The sequence below is a fragment of the Solanum stenotomum genome, chromosome 7 (assembly GCF_019186545.1).
Source record: "Solanum stenotomum isolate F172 chromosome 7, ASM1918654v1, whole genome shotgun sequence".
NCBI lineage: Eukaryota > Viridiplantae > Streptophyta > Magnoliopsida > Solanales > Solanaceae > Solanum > Solanum stenotomum.
Genome location: NC_064288.1, coordinates 58,489,446 through 58,507,268, shown reverse-complemented (window position 1 = coordinate 58,507,268; position 17,823 = coordinate 58,489,446). Strand labels below are relative to the sequence as shown.

Sequence of the window (17,823 nt, the reverse complement as noted above, 5' to 3'; positions counted from 1 at the left end):
ACCTTTATATTTCCAATTTCTAAGGAGGAAAATGATTTCCTAAGCCTTTTTTTTTTGGTAAAGAAGAAATTTTTTCATTAAGCATAATCAAGATCTTCTATGTTATTTTTTAGTAATCTCCCATTACAAAACCCATAAAATTAAACTAGAAAATATTTATAAACGACTATAAAACTAAATCTCCCATTTCATTCTTGTTGAATTCATAATTTACAAAATAGTAGAATCAATGGACAGTGGATGTCCCCCACATATTACGTTTGAATTCAAAAATTATTCCAATGTATCAACGAATATGGATAAGTAAAATTAAATTGTAACGACCTAATTTCCGTCGTTATGGAAAAGCCAATGGGGAAAGAATTGGGGCTAGAGTTTTTTTTCCGTAGTAACTTGGAATTTCCCAACCTAGTCTAGATTTGGACAAAATCAGAGTCATTAAGGTGTAGGGATATCTGGTAGCAAATAAGAGATCTATTAATGAATATGATTACATGAGTGGATAGTTAAGACGTTAAGGATCCCGTACGACTTTACGGAATTGAATTCGGGCGAGTAGAACTCCTAGAATCGATCTTGGCGTAATGTGTATTTTCTGAGCGTCGTTGGTTAGAGGTGTGCTGTGAAATGGGAATTTTGGAATTTTTTAATTAACTTTCTGTCTCGAGAATGCCGCTTTGGCGCTGGAATTCGCCGCTCTGGTGGGGCAACTACAGCGGGATGAGGGCCGTTGTGATGGGCTCGACGCGACTTAAGGTCGTTAATAAACCTCTAAACGACCTTATTATGCACTTTTCGATTTTTAGAGCTAAGGTATGAACCCATGTGACTCCTACACGTTTTTCACCATTCTTGAGGCTAAAGGTAAATTTTTCACTCATCGAATCCATTTTTCGATCTGTAGAATGTAATAGAATGGGTGAATATTGATGGGGGAGGGTTTTGTTCTGTGATTTATGGTGAAAAAAACCCTAATATGAGTATAGGGATCAAGGGTTTTTCTAGGGTTATTGAGTTTGTTATAATCTGGATAATTAGACTTTTGATTGTTGATCCTTGCGTATAAATTGTTGGTTTTAGACCACGAACAAGCAGGAAGAATCCGGAAAGGGAAGATTCAAGTGCCTTAGGGGATTCAAGCTTGGATTCGAGGTAGGTGATGGTTGTGATTTCATGTTGGTGTGATATATGCTTATAATTGCTTCATTATAATGCATATATGTATGCGAATGTTGCATTATTGATCACCCTAATTATAAATGAGGATAATTGAATAATTGTATGCCATGAATCACCTCTTGTTGTATGATTATGAGAATATACATTGTGATTGTGATTGTGGTTTGTTGAATGGGCGGGTGTCACGATCCGACACACTAACTGGGATCGGTTACCACGTTTCGACATAAATATGGGATCGATTGCCACGTTTTGGCATAAATATGGGATCGGTTGCCACATTCCGGCATAAACATGGGATCGATTGTCACATTCGGACACACTAACTTGGATCGGATACCACGAACTGGTCTACTAACGGTTTGGGTTTGGGTTCCATTAGAGGACCATTGAATTGGGTTCCGTGAGAGGACCATTGAATTGTGTTGTGTATCTACTTGTGATAAATACGTTCATATCTAATTATGATTTTTACTGGATGACTGTATGTTGCTCTAAATTGATATAACTGTGATATGCGAGAATCGTGAAACTGTTTGTTGTTCGTAATAATTGACTAATATTGTATATGTTCGGTATATACCTGTTTTATAATGATTGTGGTTACTTGCATGTGTCACCTATTTGGATAGCCGCGTGATCCTACCAGTATACTGTGGTTGTGTACTGATACTGCACTTGCTTGTTCTTTGTTGAGTACAGGGCAGCTTCAGGCGGCTATTGATAGGACTCAGCTTGGTGACTGTTGAGCGTGAACGGATTCAAGGGTGAGCTAGTTCTTTCAGGCTGCTATGGATCTTTCTTGTTTAAGTCCACTCTTTTCGGACTCAGACTATTTGTTTAAGGTGTTTGTTTAGTTTCTGGGTTGTACCCCTTTTTCTTAGATTGGTCGTTGGTAGAGTTTTGGTACAATGACTTTCAGGTTCTAGGGGTTGAATTTCTGCATTGTTAGTTTTTTAATGTTAGACTTTTGTTAGATTTTATGGGAACTCTATTTCTTTCCTTAGTATTTTTCATGCTTTTGTGTACTAAAATGTCTTAGTTTTGGTTTAGTTACTTGGTTTGAGTTGTAGTAGTGGTTCTCCCACCGGAGGGTTAGTGCGGGTGCCAATCACGACGGTCTGGATTGTGACATAAATAGAGAATTTAAGTAATACTAGTTGATTTGGTTGTGTTTTTTCAAAAAGGAGAATAAAATCTCCAAAAGGGAATTGGGGTCGTTAGCCAATAATTACATATTTGAACCATTTGACTAACAATAGAGTTATGAGTCGAACTTTTTATATGACAGATAAAATTACTCCATATAAAATAAAGATATATTTAATCCTTTTTCCATTTCCTTAAAAAGTTCACAAAATAGGTTCACTTTCTATCGGTATAAAAACAATCTTGAATATAATCATAAAATTTAAATATTTTTCACTCAAATGGTGATCATTAAGTTTGAGGATTGCTCTATTCTAGTCCTTGTATATATAAAAATATAACTTTTTTTACCCAAATTCTTCTTCTTTTTTTGGTTTAAAAGAAATTCCTCTTATTAATTTATTATAAAAATACAAAAGAAGAAACAATTTTATCAATTACATAATAAAATATCAGAGATGTCTAAAGAGTTAATGCATAGTTGGTATATTGGATTCACACGCAACTAAATAAATTAAAAGGCAGAATAATTAAGAGCAATATATCAATATAAAAAATACTTACAATTATAACACATTTATTATGTATTTTATATAGTGACAAAATAACTCGTGAATAAGAACATGTCAATAGGGGACCATAGCAATTTTACTTTTACTTTTGGTATCATCTCTTTTTTAGTTTTTTCTTTATGTTTCCTTCCTTCAATTCCATCACTGTTTCTTTTTTTTTTTCTTGTTATTTTGTCAATTTGTATTTGTGTTTTCTTGTTTGTAAAGTGTATATATTTTCAAGTAAGATTTATCCTTAAATTATTGGGTTCTCATAATTCCAAAAATCAATTGCTCTATATCTCTATTTAAGATTTTAACATCTTTGGGACCATATATTTAATTAATGTGTGGTTAGGATTGAATTGTAATTGTCAAACTAGTCCCCACACCCCACACCCCACACCCCAAAAATTAAAAATAAAGGGTAACAATATATATGTTATACTTTCTTTGGAACAAATTAAGAAGGTTGAGGGACCAATGGTAAACAAAAATATCATTATAGGCGTGGAAAGATAGATATGTATTCATCTTTAATGAAAAAAAATTTAATTTATGCATTGCATATATAAGAAAACTCCTCAGTATAAATTTCTATTAATTGTACTCTAAAGCGAATATCAAATACCGAATAAAAAACTTAAAAAAAGTAAACAAAAATAATGATACACAATTGAGAAGAATACAAAATCTAGCTAGCCTTGTTATAAAATAAAGAAGTCAAATTGCCAATAAATTAATTAAGGTTTTTTTGGTTCCTCCTATTTTGAGGCAATTTTATTGAGTTTTTTTTTTTAAATGAAAGAAGTTTGTCTTTTAGAATTTTGAACTACTCCCTCCATTCACTTTTACTTGTCACTTTTGACATATCAAGAAAAGACAATAATTTTTTTTTCCATATTTTACCTTCAACATTAAATACTTATTTTTCAAGACATCATTTAATTGGATTAGTTTGGTAAAATACCTATATCAATAATTATTTTATTAATGAATGTGACAAATCAAAGTGTCACAAGTAAAAGTGAACAAAGGGAGTACTTTAAATGAATTTTATTTCATTTAAATCCAAAAGTTTATTTAAACAAGATTATTCCCCATTTAAAAGACAATTATAAAAACTCAGCATAATGCTCCAACCTTTATATTTCCAATTTCTAAGGAGGAAAATGATTTCCTAAGCCTTTTTTTTTTTGGTAAAGAAGAAATTTTTTCATTAAGCATAATCAAGATCTTATATGTTATTTTTTAGTAATCTCCCATTACAAAAACCATAAGATTAAACTAGAAAATATTTATAAACGACTATAAAACTAAATCTCCCATTTCATTCTTGTCGAATTCATAATTTACAAAATAGTAGAATCAATGGACAGTGGATGTTCCCCACATATTACGTTTAAATTCAATTTTTCCTGTCCTCCTTCACATTCTGTGTGAAATTTTTTTTTAAAAAAATAGTTCTGTCCTAATTAGTGGCTTTAAAGGAAAAAACCATTTTGTCCCTTATCTACAAATTGTCAAACATGGATCCATGAATACAATATTGAGAAAATCAATGTCATCGATGTATTTATCATTCAAAAATTATTCCAATGAATCAACGAATATGGATAAACAAGTAAAAATAAATTGTAACGACCTAATTTCCGTCGTTATGGAAAAGTCAATGGGGAAAGAATTGGGGCCAAAATTTATTTTTCGTAGTAACTTGGAATTTTCCAACCTAGTCCAGATTTGGACAAAATCGGAGTCATTAAGGTGTAGGGAAATCTGGTAGCAGATGAGAGATCTAATAATGAATATGATTACATGAGTGGATAGTTAAGACGTTAAGGATTCCGTACGACTTTACGGAATTGAATTCGGGCGAGTAGAACTCCCGGAATCGATCTTGGCGTAATGTGTATTTTCTAAGCGTCGTTGGTTAGAGGTGTGCTGTGAAATGGGAATTTTGGAATTTTTGAATTAACTCTCTGTCTCGAGAATGCCGCTTTGGCGCTGGAATTCGCCGCTCTAGCGGGGCAGCTACATCGGGATGAGGGCCGCTGTGGTGGGCTCGACGTGACTTAAGGTCGTTAATAAACCCCTAAACGATCTTATTATGCACTTTTCAATTTTTAGAGCTAAGGTAAGAACCCCAGGTGACTCCTACACGTTTTTCACCATTCTTGAGGCTAAAGGTAAGTTTTCACTCCCCGTATCCATTTTTTCGATCTGTTAAATGTAATAGAATGGGTGAATATTGATGGGGGAGGGTTTTGTTCTGTGATTTATGGTGGAAGAAACCCTAATCTGGGTATGGGGATCAAGGGTTTGTCTAGGGTTATTGAGTTTGTTATAATCTGGATAATTAGACCTTTGATTGTTGATCCTTGCGTATAAATTGTTGGTTTTAGACCACGAACAAGTAGGAAGAATCTGAAAAGGGAAGATTCAAGTGCCTTAGGGGATTCAAGCTTGGATTTGAGGTAGGTGATGGTTGTGATTTCATGTTGGTGTGATATATGTTTGTAATTGCTTCATTATAATGCATATATGTATACGAATGTTGCATTATTGATCACCCTAATCGTAAATGAGGATAATTGAATAATTGTATGCCATGAATCACCTCTTGTTGTATGATTGTGAGAATATACATTGTGATTGTGATTGTGGTTTGTTGAATGGGCGGGTGTCACGATTCGACACACTAACTGGGATCGGTTACCACGTTCCGGCATAAATATGGGATCGGTTGTCACGTTTTGGCATAAATATGAGATCAGTTGCCACGTTCTGGCATAAACATGGGATCGGTTGCCACATTTGAACACACTAACTTGGACCGGATACCACTAATCGGTATGCTAACGGTTTGGGTTCCATGAGAGGACCATTGAATTGGGTTCTATGAGAGGACCATTGAATTGTGTTGTGTATCTACTTGTGATAAATACGTTCATATCTAATTATGATTGATACTGGATGACTGTATGTTGCTCTAAATTGATATAACTGTGATATGTGAGAATTGTGAAACTGTTTGTTGTTCGTAATAGTTGACTAATATTGTATATGTTCGGTATATGCCTGTTTTATAATGATTGTGGTTACTTGCATGTGTTTCACCTATTGGGATAGCCGCGTGATCCTACCAGTATACTGTGGTTGTGTACTGATACTACCCTTGCTTGTTCTTTGTTTAGTACCGGGCATCTTCAGGCAGCTATTGATAGGACTCAGCTAGGTGACTGTTGAGCGTGATCGGATTCAAGGGTGAGCCAGTTCTTTCAGGCTGCTATGGATCTTTCTTGTTTAAATCCACTCTTTTCGGATCAGACTATTTGTTTAAGGTGTTTGTTTAGTTTCTGGGTTGTACCCATTATTCTTAGATTTGCCGTTAGTAGAGTTTTGATACAATGACTTTCAGGTTCTAGGGGTTGAATTTCCGTATTGTTAGTTTATTAATGTTAGACTTTTGTTAGAGTTTGTGGGAACTCTATTTCTTTCCTTAGTATTTTTCTTGCTTTTGTGTGCTAAAATGCCTCAGTTTTGATTTAGTTGCTTGGTTTGAGTTGTAATAGTGGTTCTCCCACCGGAGGATTAGTGCTGGTGCCAATCATGACGGTCTGGGTCGTGATATAAATAGAGAAATTAAATAATACTAGTTGATTTGGCTGTGTTTTTTCAAAAAGGAGAATAGAATCTCCAAAAGGGAATTGGGGTCGTTAGCCAATAATTGCATATTTGAACCATTTGACTAACAATAGAGTTATGAGTCAAACTTTTTACATGACAGATAAAATTACTCCATATAAAATAAAGATATATTTAATCCTTTTCCATTTCCTTAAAAAGTTCACAAAATAGGTTCACTTTCTATTGGTATAAAAAAAATCTTGAATATAATCATAAAATTTAAACATTTTTCACTCAAATGGTGATCATTAAGTTTGAGGGTTGCTCTATTCTAGTCTAAGGCTGGGCACCGGACTGAAATGGGACCACCGGATCGGAACGAACCGGTACCGGACCGGAACGGGACGGTTTGACCGGGTTGTTGACTGGTATCGGGATGAACCGGACCGGAACAATCGGGATGGAGGCTCAGTTCCGTCCCGTCCCACTATATACCGGGATAGAACCGAGACGGACCAGAATGGACCGAAACGGAACGGGATGGGATAAACGGGACGGCACATATAGCTATTTCAAAAAATAATTATTTTTTTTGAGTTATTTTGAATTACGAAAATACGAATGTTTTTTTTATTTTTCTAAGTTATATTAGTTTATAGTATTTAAGTTTTAAAATTTATAATAATTTTACTTAAGTTTATTTTAAAGATATATTTTTTTAAATTTTTACGTATATAAGTTTGTAAGTTAAGTTTAATAAAGTTTTTTTTTAAATTTTTGAGCTTATGTAGTTATGTTATAAGTTTTAAAGATTTGAATCTTTTGAAGTTTATAAGTTATTAAGTTATACTTATAACTTGTAAGTTAAATAACTTAAGTTTGTAATTTTAAAAAATTAAATAAACAAAAAAGAAATGCTAATAAAAGCAAATAATGACAAAAATATTATTTTTTATTTTAATTAAAAATGATTTACCGGGACCGGATCGGACCGGAACGGAACCAATGAACCGGGATGAACCGGTACCGGTACCAAGTCATGATACCGTTCTGTTCCATATATTGGTTCAATGTATCCCATCGCGTCCCAAATACTACCGGATCGACGGATCGGAATGGTACCGGAACGGTACCGGTACAACCCGTTCCGGTGTCCAACCTTATTCTAGTCCTTGTATATATAAAAATATAACTTTTTTTACCCAAATTCTTTTTTTTTTTTTTTTTGGTTTAAAAGTAATTCCTCTTATTAATTTATTATAAAAATACAAAAGAAGAAACAATTTTTTCAATTACATAATAAAATATCAGAGATGTCTAAAGAGTTAATACATGAATGCTATATTGGATTCACACGCAACTAAATAAATTGAAAGGCAGAATAATTAGAAGCAATGTATTAATATAAAAAATACTTACAATTATAACACATTTATTATGTATTTTATATAGTGACAAAATAACTCATGAATAAGAACATGTCATTAGGGGACCATAGCAATTTTACTTTTGGTATCATCTCTTTTTTAGTTTTTTCTTTATGTTTGCTTCCTTCAATTCCATCACAGTAAAAAATTAAAAATTTAGCTATGAAATTATTATTAATTTGTCATTAAATAGCTCATAATAAATATTTCTTATGATAATTTGTCATTAGATAAAATAATTGTTATAAGATATCAAATACGCTCTCCGTGTCAAGTGAAATTTAGCTATTCGAGATTCAAATTATGGAAACTTTAACTTACATTTTAAAAGAATATTTTTTCATTATATTGACATGAGAAGAATTGCATTAGATAATACTTTTTTAACATTAAAAAAGGGTTAGGGGAAGTAATAAACTACACATTGCACTCATTAATTTTTTAATAAACATGGTTTTTTCTTAAATAACACTTATTTTAGAGCAAAGAAAATAATACAATTGAATCTCGATGAGTGAAAATTGTAAACATAAAGAGTATGTATAAATGCATGCATGGTTGAAAGGTATAATAATTAGAAACAATATATCAATATCAAGTACCTATAATTATAAACCACATTTTTGTATGTTCTATATACTGAAAAAATGACTAATGAATAAAAACATTTTATAGGGACCATCTTTTTTTTATAAAAAAAATATCCCTTTCTTTTTCTCCTTTTGTTTTTCTTTTTTCAAGCACCAACTTGATAAACAATGAGAATTATTAGTGTTGTAAAAAGAATAAGAATGATTTTGTTTATTATATTTTAATTAAAAAATGATAAATATATCCTTGAACTATCATAAATAATATGCTAATATCCTACGTTATACTTTAAGGTTGGTATATACTCTTATCGTTCTAAAGTATATAAAAATATTAAAATTAAAATAATAATTTATTTAACTCTCAAACTTAGAAAATCATCACATATTGAGATGGGAGAGTAAAATAATCTTTGGTTGCATTAGCTTAAATTTTGCGGCATTAGATTTCGTATTCTTTTATGAAGAAACGATTTTCTTATGAATCAAACTTTTTTTTTACGTAGTTTTTAAAATATATAAATTTTATATCAAAAAAAATGTTTTTTTTTATAGCCAAATGATGCCACATAAATGCATTGAGATAAATGAAATATTTTTTACGTGTAAATTAGCATACAAAAATCATAAAACACGAAAATCAAGTAAAACGAAGCTTTCTATATTCTTTTGCACAAGAATAATAAGAACTTATACAATCGATCACGATTTGAGAACTAGTTTATGTAATTACTGTTAGTGTGGTATTTTAATAATTTAAGAATTCACATTTTTTGCATGGCCACATAGATGTTGGTGTATGGCCGTTGGTGCACTTTTCATTTATGTTACATTATGATGGATGAATTGACAGTTGATTGTTGCCGTTGAAAATAATTATTGCTGCATTACTATTCAGCATTACTCCAAATGGAGTTGGTGTATGTTACAATTTTCTTGGTGCATGCCGCAACTCCCAAGCCGTTGGTGGCTTAAGTGTCACTTTATTTTCATTGTTTATTCCATCATTATACCTTATAACATATGTAACTCCTAAGACTATTATCTTCTCTATTTAGTACCCCATTATCTTCCTATTTATTCCTAGGACGACTTCTTCTATTATAAATAGTGGTGGTCTTCATTTGTTTTACATATAAGTAAATATAGAGTGCATAAAATTTGTTAAAAAATAAAAGAGAGTTCTTATTAGTTGAAGGGAGGTGTTCTTTTTGTGGAGCTTTGGACTCAACTCTTGTCCAGAGTTGTTTAGTTATCTTTTGTGAATAGGCAGTTAGTTGTATCCTGGAGGGGACAAGTCAAGAAGGACTACTGCTTGACCAGTGAAAAACATTTGTTGTAGTGGGCTTGAATCTCCTTAAAGATAGTGAGATATCCGCGCCTCAGCCTGAAGAAATTTATTTCTTCATTTTTATTTTCAATTGTGATATTGTAATTCTGTTATTTTGTAATTTTTCACTAGCAATTTTAAGGAGATTCAATAATGGCTACAATTGAAAAAACCGCGAATGTCAAGATGGAAGACCTTAACAAGCCATTTCGGTTCAATGGTAACCATTTCAAGAGATGGAAGGGTAAAGTACTTTTCTACTTAAGTCTTCTCAATGTTTCTTATGTGTTAACTGAGAAGAATCATAATAAAGTTTATGACACCTCCATGGCTGATGATGAACTTATTTCTCATCATGAGAAAGTGGAAAAATACGATGGTGAAGAGGCAAGGGGCCAAAATGCACTTTTACAAAAAGAAGAGAGCAACATCACAACGAAGGTAAATTTAATTACTTCAAATAATGCTACTCTTGAAACTCCCAAAAATACTTCTTTGAAGCCTAAGAAGAAATTTTTTAAAGAAAAATAATAGTAGACCTCCCAAGAAAAATAATGGTGAAAATAACCAAGCACAAAATCAACAAGTTCAAGATAAGGGACTGTGCTTTGTTTGTGGCAAGAGTGGGCATATTGCTCGATTTTATAGATTTCGGAAACGTGATCCTAACCCTCAGGCAAGCGTTACCGAAGAACTGTTTGTGGCAGTGATTACCGACATAAACATGGTTGAGAGTGTTGATGGATGGTGGGATGATTCTGGTGCAAACTGTCATGTCTTGTTAGAATTAGTTCATACTGATATTTGTGAACTTTGTGGAATTTTAACTCGTGGAGGTAATAGATAGTTTATCACTTTCATTGATGATTTTTCTAATTTTACATATGTTTACTTGATGATAAATAAAAGTGATGCTTTTGAAAATTTCAAAACTTATCTCCATGAGGTTGCAAATCAGTTTGGAAGAAAAATAAAAAGAATTAGAAGTGGTAGAGGCCGTGAGTATGACTCAAATGAGTTTAATTCTTTTGTTAGATCATTGAGAATAATTCATGAAACTACTCCTCCTTATTCTCATTCATCTAATGGTGTAGCAGAAAGGAAAAATAGAATTTTGGTTGAATTGACTAATGTCATGCTTATTGAGTCACATGCACCTTTAAATTTTTGGGGTGAAGCTATTTTGATTGCTTGTTATGTGTTGAATCGTAAAGAAGGATAGAGGGGCTGGTCTATTATCCTTTGAGCTTCTAACCATTGGTCATTGGTCATTGGCCAATACACAATACACAACATAAGACAATAGCTACTAGGGTACGACTAGTACTACGACATGCACTAACAAGCCTAAACCTATGCATGGCAAGACAATATTGCGGGCTTTCTTATCAAGCCTTATGCCTTTTGTTTTATATTTAATTTGCTTTTATCAGTTTGTTCATGTTAAAAATGCAAGAGCTAGATCTAGTTGACGTCATATGTTGTTCACATTGAAAAAGCAATAATGCTATGTGTTGCTATACATCCAGTCTTTGGGGATTCTTTCATTTGTTTGTTAATTATGTTAATGTCTTTATTCCAATGTATCAAAAGATTTATTTTGAATGCACAGTGACTGAACCTCCTGAATCTTTTGTATACCAAGTGCTGCTACTCTCTTCAATTCATTGAAGGAAAATGTAGTAGTAAAGGTAATCTTCTCGCACTGCTTGATATTGTTATGTACTGACTGGACCAGATTGGCATCTTGTTTTAGGTGACAAAAGTAAATCCCAAAGAACTGAACCCATATTTGAAGGATGGAGGAGGTGGTTATCCTGATGATTCAGAAGGAACAAAGAGTGGTGGTAGCCAACTTCTGTCTTCTGCTGTTGTTGGTGATGGAGGTGCAAGTTGGAGGCTTAAAGCCTTGAGACGAGCTCAAGAACAAGCAGATCGGGAAGGACGGAAGCTTAATGAGGTTGGCATTTCAGTGATTGTCTTATACTTCTACTGCAGTCACTTTCTAACATTAATATTTACAGGTGGCCGCAGAACGCTGGGGATCACTTAGTCAACTTGCAGTTTCTGTGTCTTCTGGTAAAGCTGCACCAACCCGTGCTCACCTTCATGCTATCAAACGGAGGCAAGGGGCAATAGATGACAAGGAAGCTGTTACAGACAAAAGAAATCAGACTTATGCTAGAAAGGTAATGTCGGATAAGAGTTGTTGACTATACTAAAGGACAACATTAGTTGCTTTGTATTGCTTTGGTTATTCTTTACATCTTACGCTTATATATTTGTGATTTTAGTGCTTGATGGAATAACTTTTGAATATCAAGTTTTTGTTAAATTAATGTTGACTTTTTTCTTAACAATGTCATAGTCTGATAACTAGGAGTCTGACCTTGCTCCTTATAATTTTTTTTTTTTGAAATAGCTCCTTATAAATTTAGATGGAAGCTGTGCTATTTCCTTTACTGAAGAGGGAAATGACAATTTGGCTATTTTTGATCTGTGTTTGATTGGTGTTAATAGTCTCATAAACACGTGCTTGCAGGAGACGTCCCCTGGTCGTTCAAAGATGCGGATGCCCACCAACCTTAAAGACTCTTTATCATGGCGCAAAGAGAAAAACCAGAACATATCCAATGCAGATGCGGGGCTTATTGCCACTGCAATATCTAGTGTAAATAAATTCTCCAACGATGGAAATTTTATGCGTGAATTTATGCATGAAAAGAGCGGTGATTCCAGCCATGCTCCTGATTCTTCAAATCCAAAGTCAGGGGTCTTGGAATCAAAACCAGATTTACCAGTATATGAGAGAACAAGTGAAGATGCAACAAATATCAAACCAGCATTGACTGCAAATCAATTAGCTGCAAAAGTGATGCAGCTTCGAATGAAAGGGATGCATGATGAAGCTGAAAAACTTCTGGTGAGCAATAAATTCACTCTCTTTTGTAGATTATTCAAAACAACATGACGGTTAGTCAAGACCATGTGTATTTCAAGTGACATCACTGATATTTGATGTTCCAGGTTATTAAAAACATATCAATAATTTGTAACGTGTCATCTGCTTTATTATTGACCGTAGGTGCCAAAAAGTTTCATCTATCCTAAGATCTATTTTCTAGCTAGTAGGATCTTCTAAATTGATGACTTCATGAGACTCTATGTTTATTGCTTGCTTTGCCCCTTTCTTCAAAAACTTAGCGACAGTTAAAACATCTCCATGTTGGCAGCTTACCGTTTCTGTGAGCAAGTAAAGTGGAGAGCTGTATTATAAGACTCAATGACACTTATTCTCAAGTTGACAGTTTAGACTTCCCTGGTTGTTATCAACTTACGATATGTCACTTTCTTTTTCCAGAAAGAAGCAGAGGAGATGAAAACTAAACAAACTGCTAATGATGTGTTGAGTAGATCACGGATAGATGGGAGCACAAGCAGGTATTTTTTTACTGAATTGTCTAAAAGTTTTGTTTGTTTTAATGCCTATCAGTAACTAAATGTATTGGCTTTAATCCCTTGCTTAGATATGTGATGCATGACCTATCTGCTCGGCAAAAGAATAAAGCGGAGGATGCAGATGTGCATCTTGCTCAGAAGATAGTGCAAAACAAAAAGTATACTACATATGGTCAGGCAGATGATGAGTATGATTATGATGATGGGCCGAGGAAAAAGTCCCGGAAGAAAGGAGGGGTGGAGAATCATAAATCTCTTGAGACTGCTAATCATGCAAGGCGCATTTTGACTCAGCAGGAGAGATGCCAATTCTGCTTTGAGAATCCAACAAGACCAAAACACCTGGTGGTTGCCATTGCAAACTTCAGTTACTTATCACTGCCGGTATGGCGGTCGATTTCCCCGGGTCATTGCTGCATCTTGACAATGCAGGTGACATTGAACTCTTCTCTGGTCATATATCTATAGGTTATATTTCGGTCATTCTTGTGAACTGTACAATTTGCCAGTTAATTGAATTCCGAAGAAGTAATATTTAGTGTGCTAGATCTCTATGAGTAGTGTCTTATGAGCAATGCTTAGCTCCCTACTCCTCATTTGTCTGCTTTTCAGCGTTTCAAGAGATCATTTGTATCAGAAGTTGACTTTTAACGATGCAAAAAGGAAGAGGTCATTTACATCAGAAAAAAATAGTTTCTTTTGTGGTAGATGCTTCAGGATATTATTGCTGCCAAAAATCTTGTTATAGTGCTACCTTTGCTCTGCCAATTCTTTGCTGTTTTTTTGTCATAGTGACCATTGCTTTCTCTTGGAACAGCATGAATCAGCTACAAGATCTCTGGATGATAATGTCTGGGAAGAGTTTAGGAACTTCAAGAAATGCCTCATTATGATGTTTGCGAAGCAAGAGAAGGATCTTATTTTTCTCGAGACTGTGATGAGTTTGGCCCGGCAGAAGCGGCATTGTTTGGTAGAGTGCATTCCTTTGCCCAAGGAAGTTGCAAAGCAAGCACCCTTGTACTTTAAAAAGGTTTGCAAAACCATCTTGTGTGTTGTCTGTTTTATTTTTATAGCACTGTCTATCAAATTTAGTTTCGTATGAGTTGGAATTTACAAAATATGAGGTTGCCTAGTCTTCCGTAAATATGATATGAAGGGATTAAGGGATTTTTGGTAAAACATTTGAAGGGTTACCAGTTCATCTCCTGTCAAATATGATTAGAATTTGGTCTGGGATTTGTGAAATATGAACCCTCATTATAGTGGCAGTGAGTCTTGCTTCTTGGTCTTGTACTATTATCGAATCATAGGATGTGCTGACTGCTAAGACGTGTTAATTTCCCCAGGGATTTGGTCTATTGGTAAGAGTATAACAGGTGATTTGGTCTAAGCTTAGAGCCTTAGACTACTTGTACCAGAGATGAAATGTTTTTTCCCCTTCTGTACTGGAGCTACCTGGTTAGACCTTTTGTAATTTGGCATCTTCCTGATGCCCATGCAATGATGATCTCTTACTTTATCAAATAAAGAAGAGTATAACAGGTGATGTGTGGGGGCACGTGTTACGTGTTCGAACTCCACCGTAGACATAGGTATTGTATTTAAGTGGAGAAGGGTGGAGGTGCAGGCCTATTATCCACCAAATTTTGAACCATGCACCTTTTACCCTTGGGGATTTCTTGGTCATACAAAAGTTCATAGGATGTGCTAGGCGTATTTGGAACTAATATTGTTGCAATTACATCTTTTCTTATGAACTAACGCTTATGTATTGCTGTGAAAGAAACATAGAATTGTCTTTTGGCTCTTAATAGACCTGTTATCAGAATCAAGTCCCTTAGGATTTGGTTGAAGCAAAGACTGAATATAAGCACTGTCTTCTAGAAAAACTCAAGGTTGCGCTGGCTATGCGTGCTCATTCTTTTGTTCTTTTCCCTTTCTTTTGCTCCAATTTGTTGCTGTGTCTATTTGAAGCAATTTTCTCTTCTGCACTTGCTCATAACAAATATCCACTGTAGGCGATTGATGAAGCCGAAGATGAATGGAGTCAACACAATGCTAAGAAACTCATAGATACAAGTGTAAAGGGTTTGCGGGCATCAATCCCAAAGGATTTTCCCTACTTCCATGTTGAATTTGGCTTAAACAAAGGGTTCGTTCATGTAATTGACGATGAAAACCAGTTCAGCAGCAGTTTCGGCCTCAATGTGGTAAGAGGGATGCTGAAGTTGCCACCTGAAGACATGCATCAGCATCGACGGCGTGAATCAGTTGACACACAAAGAGAAGCTGTTGCAAGTTTTGCAAGAGATTGGGACCCTTTTGACTGGACTAAACAGCTTTGATCGACTAACATTAGGTGTATGCACCTGTATTCTACGCGTAAGTTTCTTATTTTTAGCTTGAAATATGTTGAGGGAGGTTGTATTTGTAAAGGAAATGCAATTGATCATATTCATAGTATCACTACTATTGCATAATTGTGATTAGGGGTGTACATGATCGGATTGGTTTGGGTTTTTCAAATATCAAATCAAGTCATTTGTGTAAAAATTTTAAATTTAGAAACCAAATCAAACTAATAAAATTTGGATTTTTTCAGGTTTTTCAACTTCGGGTTGGTTCGGGTTTTTCAAATATCAAACCAAATCATTGTGTCGAATTTTTTAATTTATAAATCAAACCAAACTAATAAACTTTGGATTTTTTCGGTAAAGTTTGCATACAAACATATAATTAACTTGTGCTTCAAATATTTTTTTAGTCCAATCAAAATACAATTATCTAAGGTGTTTTTTAAGAAAATAATACAATATGAGATGAGTGATGATATTAAAATATTCAATAAAAAATAATAATGAAATCATCATATAAATAAATATTGCAAAGTCATAATGAAAAATGATGATAATTTAAAAGTACTAAATCATGCTAAAATAAGTTTAATAAGTATTAGTTATATTACTAAATATTTAAGGAAAATTAAAATTAGATTATGTATTTTAATTGTCTAAATCAATGTAAAACTAAAGGACAAATATTCAATATTATTGTCATTTATTTTCTTTTTGCAGTAATATTAATTTGATTTTGATTTAAGTTTTATTATAATTATCAACATCTATGAACTATAATCTTTATTAGACCATGCCGAATTATAAGTTTTAAACTTGAAATAATATATTAAAAGATAAAAAACTATGAAATAGTATAAGAAATATTTTAAAATTATATCAATGTAAATATTTGTATGTATAAAATAAAATTTTAAAAATTACATATATAATGTCGGGTTGGTTTGGTCTCGGGTTGATTTTTTTTAGTTAAAACCAAATCAACCCAAATATAGTCGGATTTTTTAATCCAATACCAAACCAAGTCAAACCAAACCACTAATCGGATTTTTTTTCCGGTTTGACTCGATTTGCGGTTCGATTTTGTACACCCCTAATTGTGATATACTTGAATTTGAGTAGCCAAATTTCGAGCTTTAATTTCGTACCTGCAGTAATTTAAACTCACACTGGTAAACTGAATCCGTCAAGCCTTACTATTGAATTGTAGAGCATCAAGCAAGGATTAATCCAAATTTATCATTATCTTTGAATATTTATTTGGTCATAAAATCTTATCTCCAAATATTTTCAAGACAAATATCAAGTACTTAGTAGGCGTTTGGCCATGCGATTTTACGCTGATTCCATCTCATGATTCCATATCATGAGAGGTGATACCATATTCTCCAAAAACCACGATATGGAATCACCATGTGATTCCATATCATGATTTGAGATAATTTAATACAATAATTGATCCATGAGTTTATATTTTGTTAAAACAGCCCCACATTTATATCTACTAACCATTTGTTTCATATGTAAATAAAATTTATAATCACATCATTACATTTTAAAATTTATTATTCTCACCGACATAAAATTTATTATTCTCACCAACATATAGTCACTTTAACTCACACCTCACGATTGTGAAACTTTTCAACATTCACTTGAAACAATTAACCGGCATGTTAAAATAGTTGCCGAGGCAATTAGCAAGATGGCACCAACATTTATACAACCAAAAAATATGACTGGTGTACATTCCAAAATTCGACATAATACTCAATTTTGGCCTTGGTTTAAGGTAAAATTTCAATGACATTAATAAATTTATTTTATTGCCTTAATAAGTGAACATTTATATTTCATGTGTAAGTTATTAGTATTTAGTTACATATTTCTTATCAATTTTGTTTAAAGAGATAATATTTTTTTTTATGACTTTGCATTGTCTTGGAAACACTATTTTTATTACTCTTACAAACATTATTTTTATGAAGTGCATTCTATAATGCTTCCAATTTATTTTATGTTCACTAAACTAATATTGATGTATTTTTTATTTGGTAGGATTGTGTTGGTGCGATTGATGGAACATATATAGAAGGGAAGGTTCCTAAAGCGGTGCAACAAGCATATCGTAATCGCAAAGGAAGAACATCACAAAAT

The 17,823-nt window shown here is 33.3% G+C and overlaps 1 protein-coding gene across 5 annotated transcripts in view; it reads left to right on the top strand.

The window, feature by feature from the left end:
* LOC125871888 (uncharacterized) overlaps positions 1–15,801 on the top strand; it is a 28,212-nt gene extending 12,411 nt beyond the window's left edge. Inside the window, exons 5-11 of one of the 5 annotated variants that reach the window (XM_049552590.1) lie at positions 11,610–11,813; positions 11,878–12,042; positions 12,396–12,776; positions 13,215–13,294; positions 13,381–13,744; positions 14,130–14,342; positions 15,331–15,800. In XM_049552590.1, coding sequence (XP_049408547.1) covers positions 11,610–11,813; positions 11,878–12,042; positions 12,396–12,776; positions 13,215–13,294; positions 13,381–13,744; positions 14,130–14,342; positions 15,331–15,657 — 1,734 coding nt within the window. In that variant the 3' untranslated portion in view covers positions 15,658–15,800. Of the gene's footprint in view, positions 1–11,609; positions 11,814–11,877; positions 12,043–12,395; positions 12,777–13,214; positions 13,295–13,380; positions 13,745–14,129; positions 14,343–15,330 lie in introns of all 5 variants that reach the window. The other 4 variants (XM_049552592.1, XM_049552593.1, XM_049552594.1 and 1 more) reach the window with 4 other exon arrangements.
* The last annotated feature ends 2,022 nt before the right edge of the window (positions 15,802–17,823 follow it).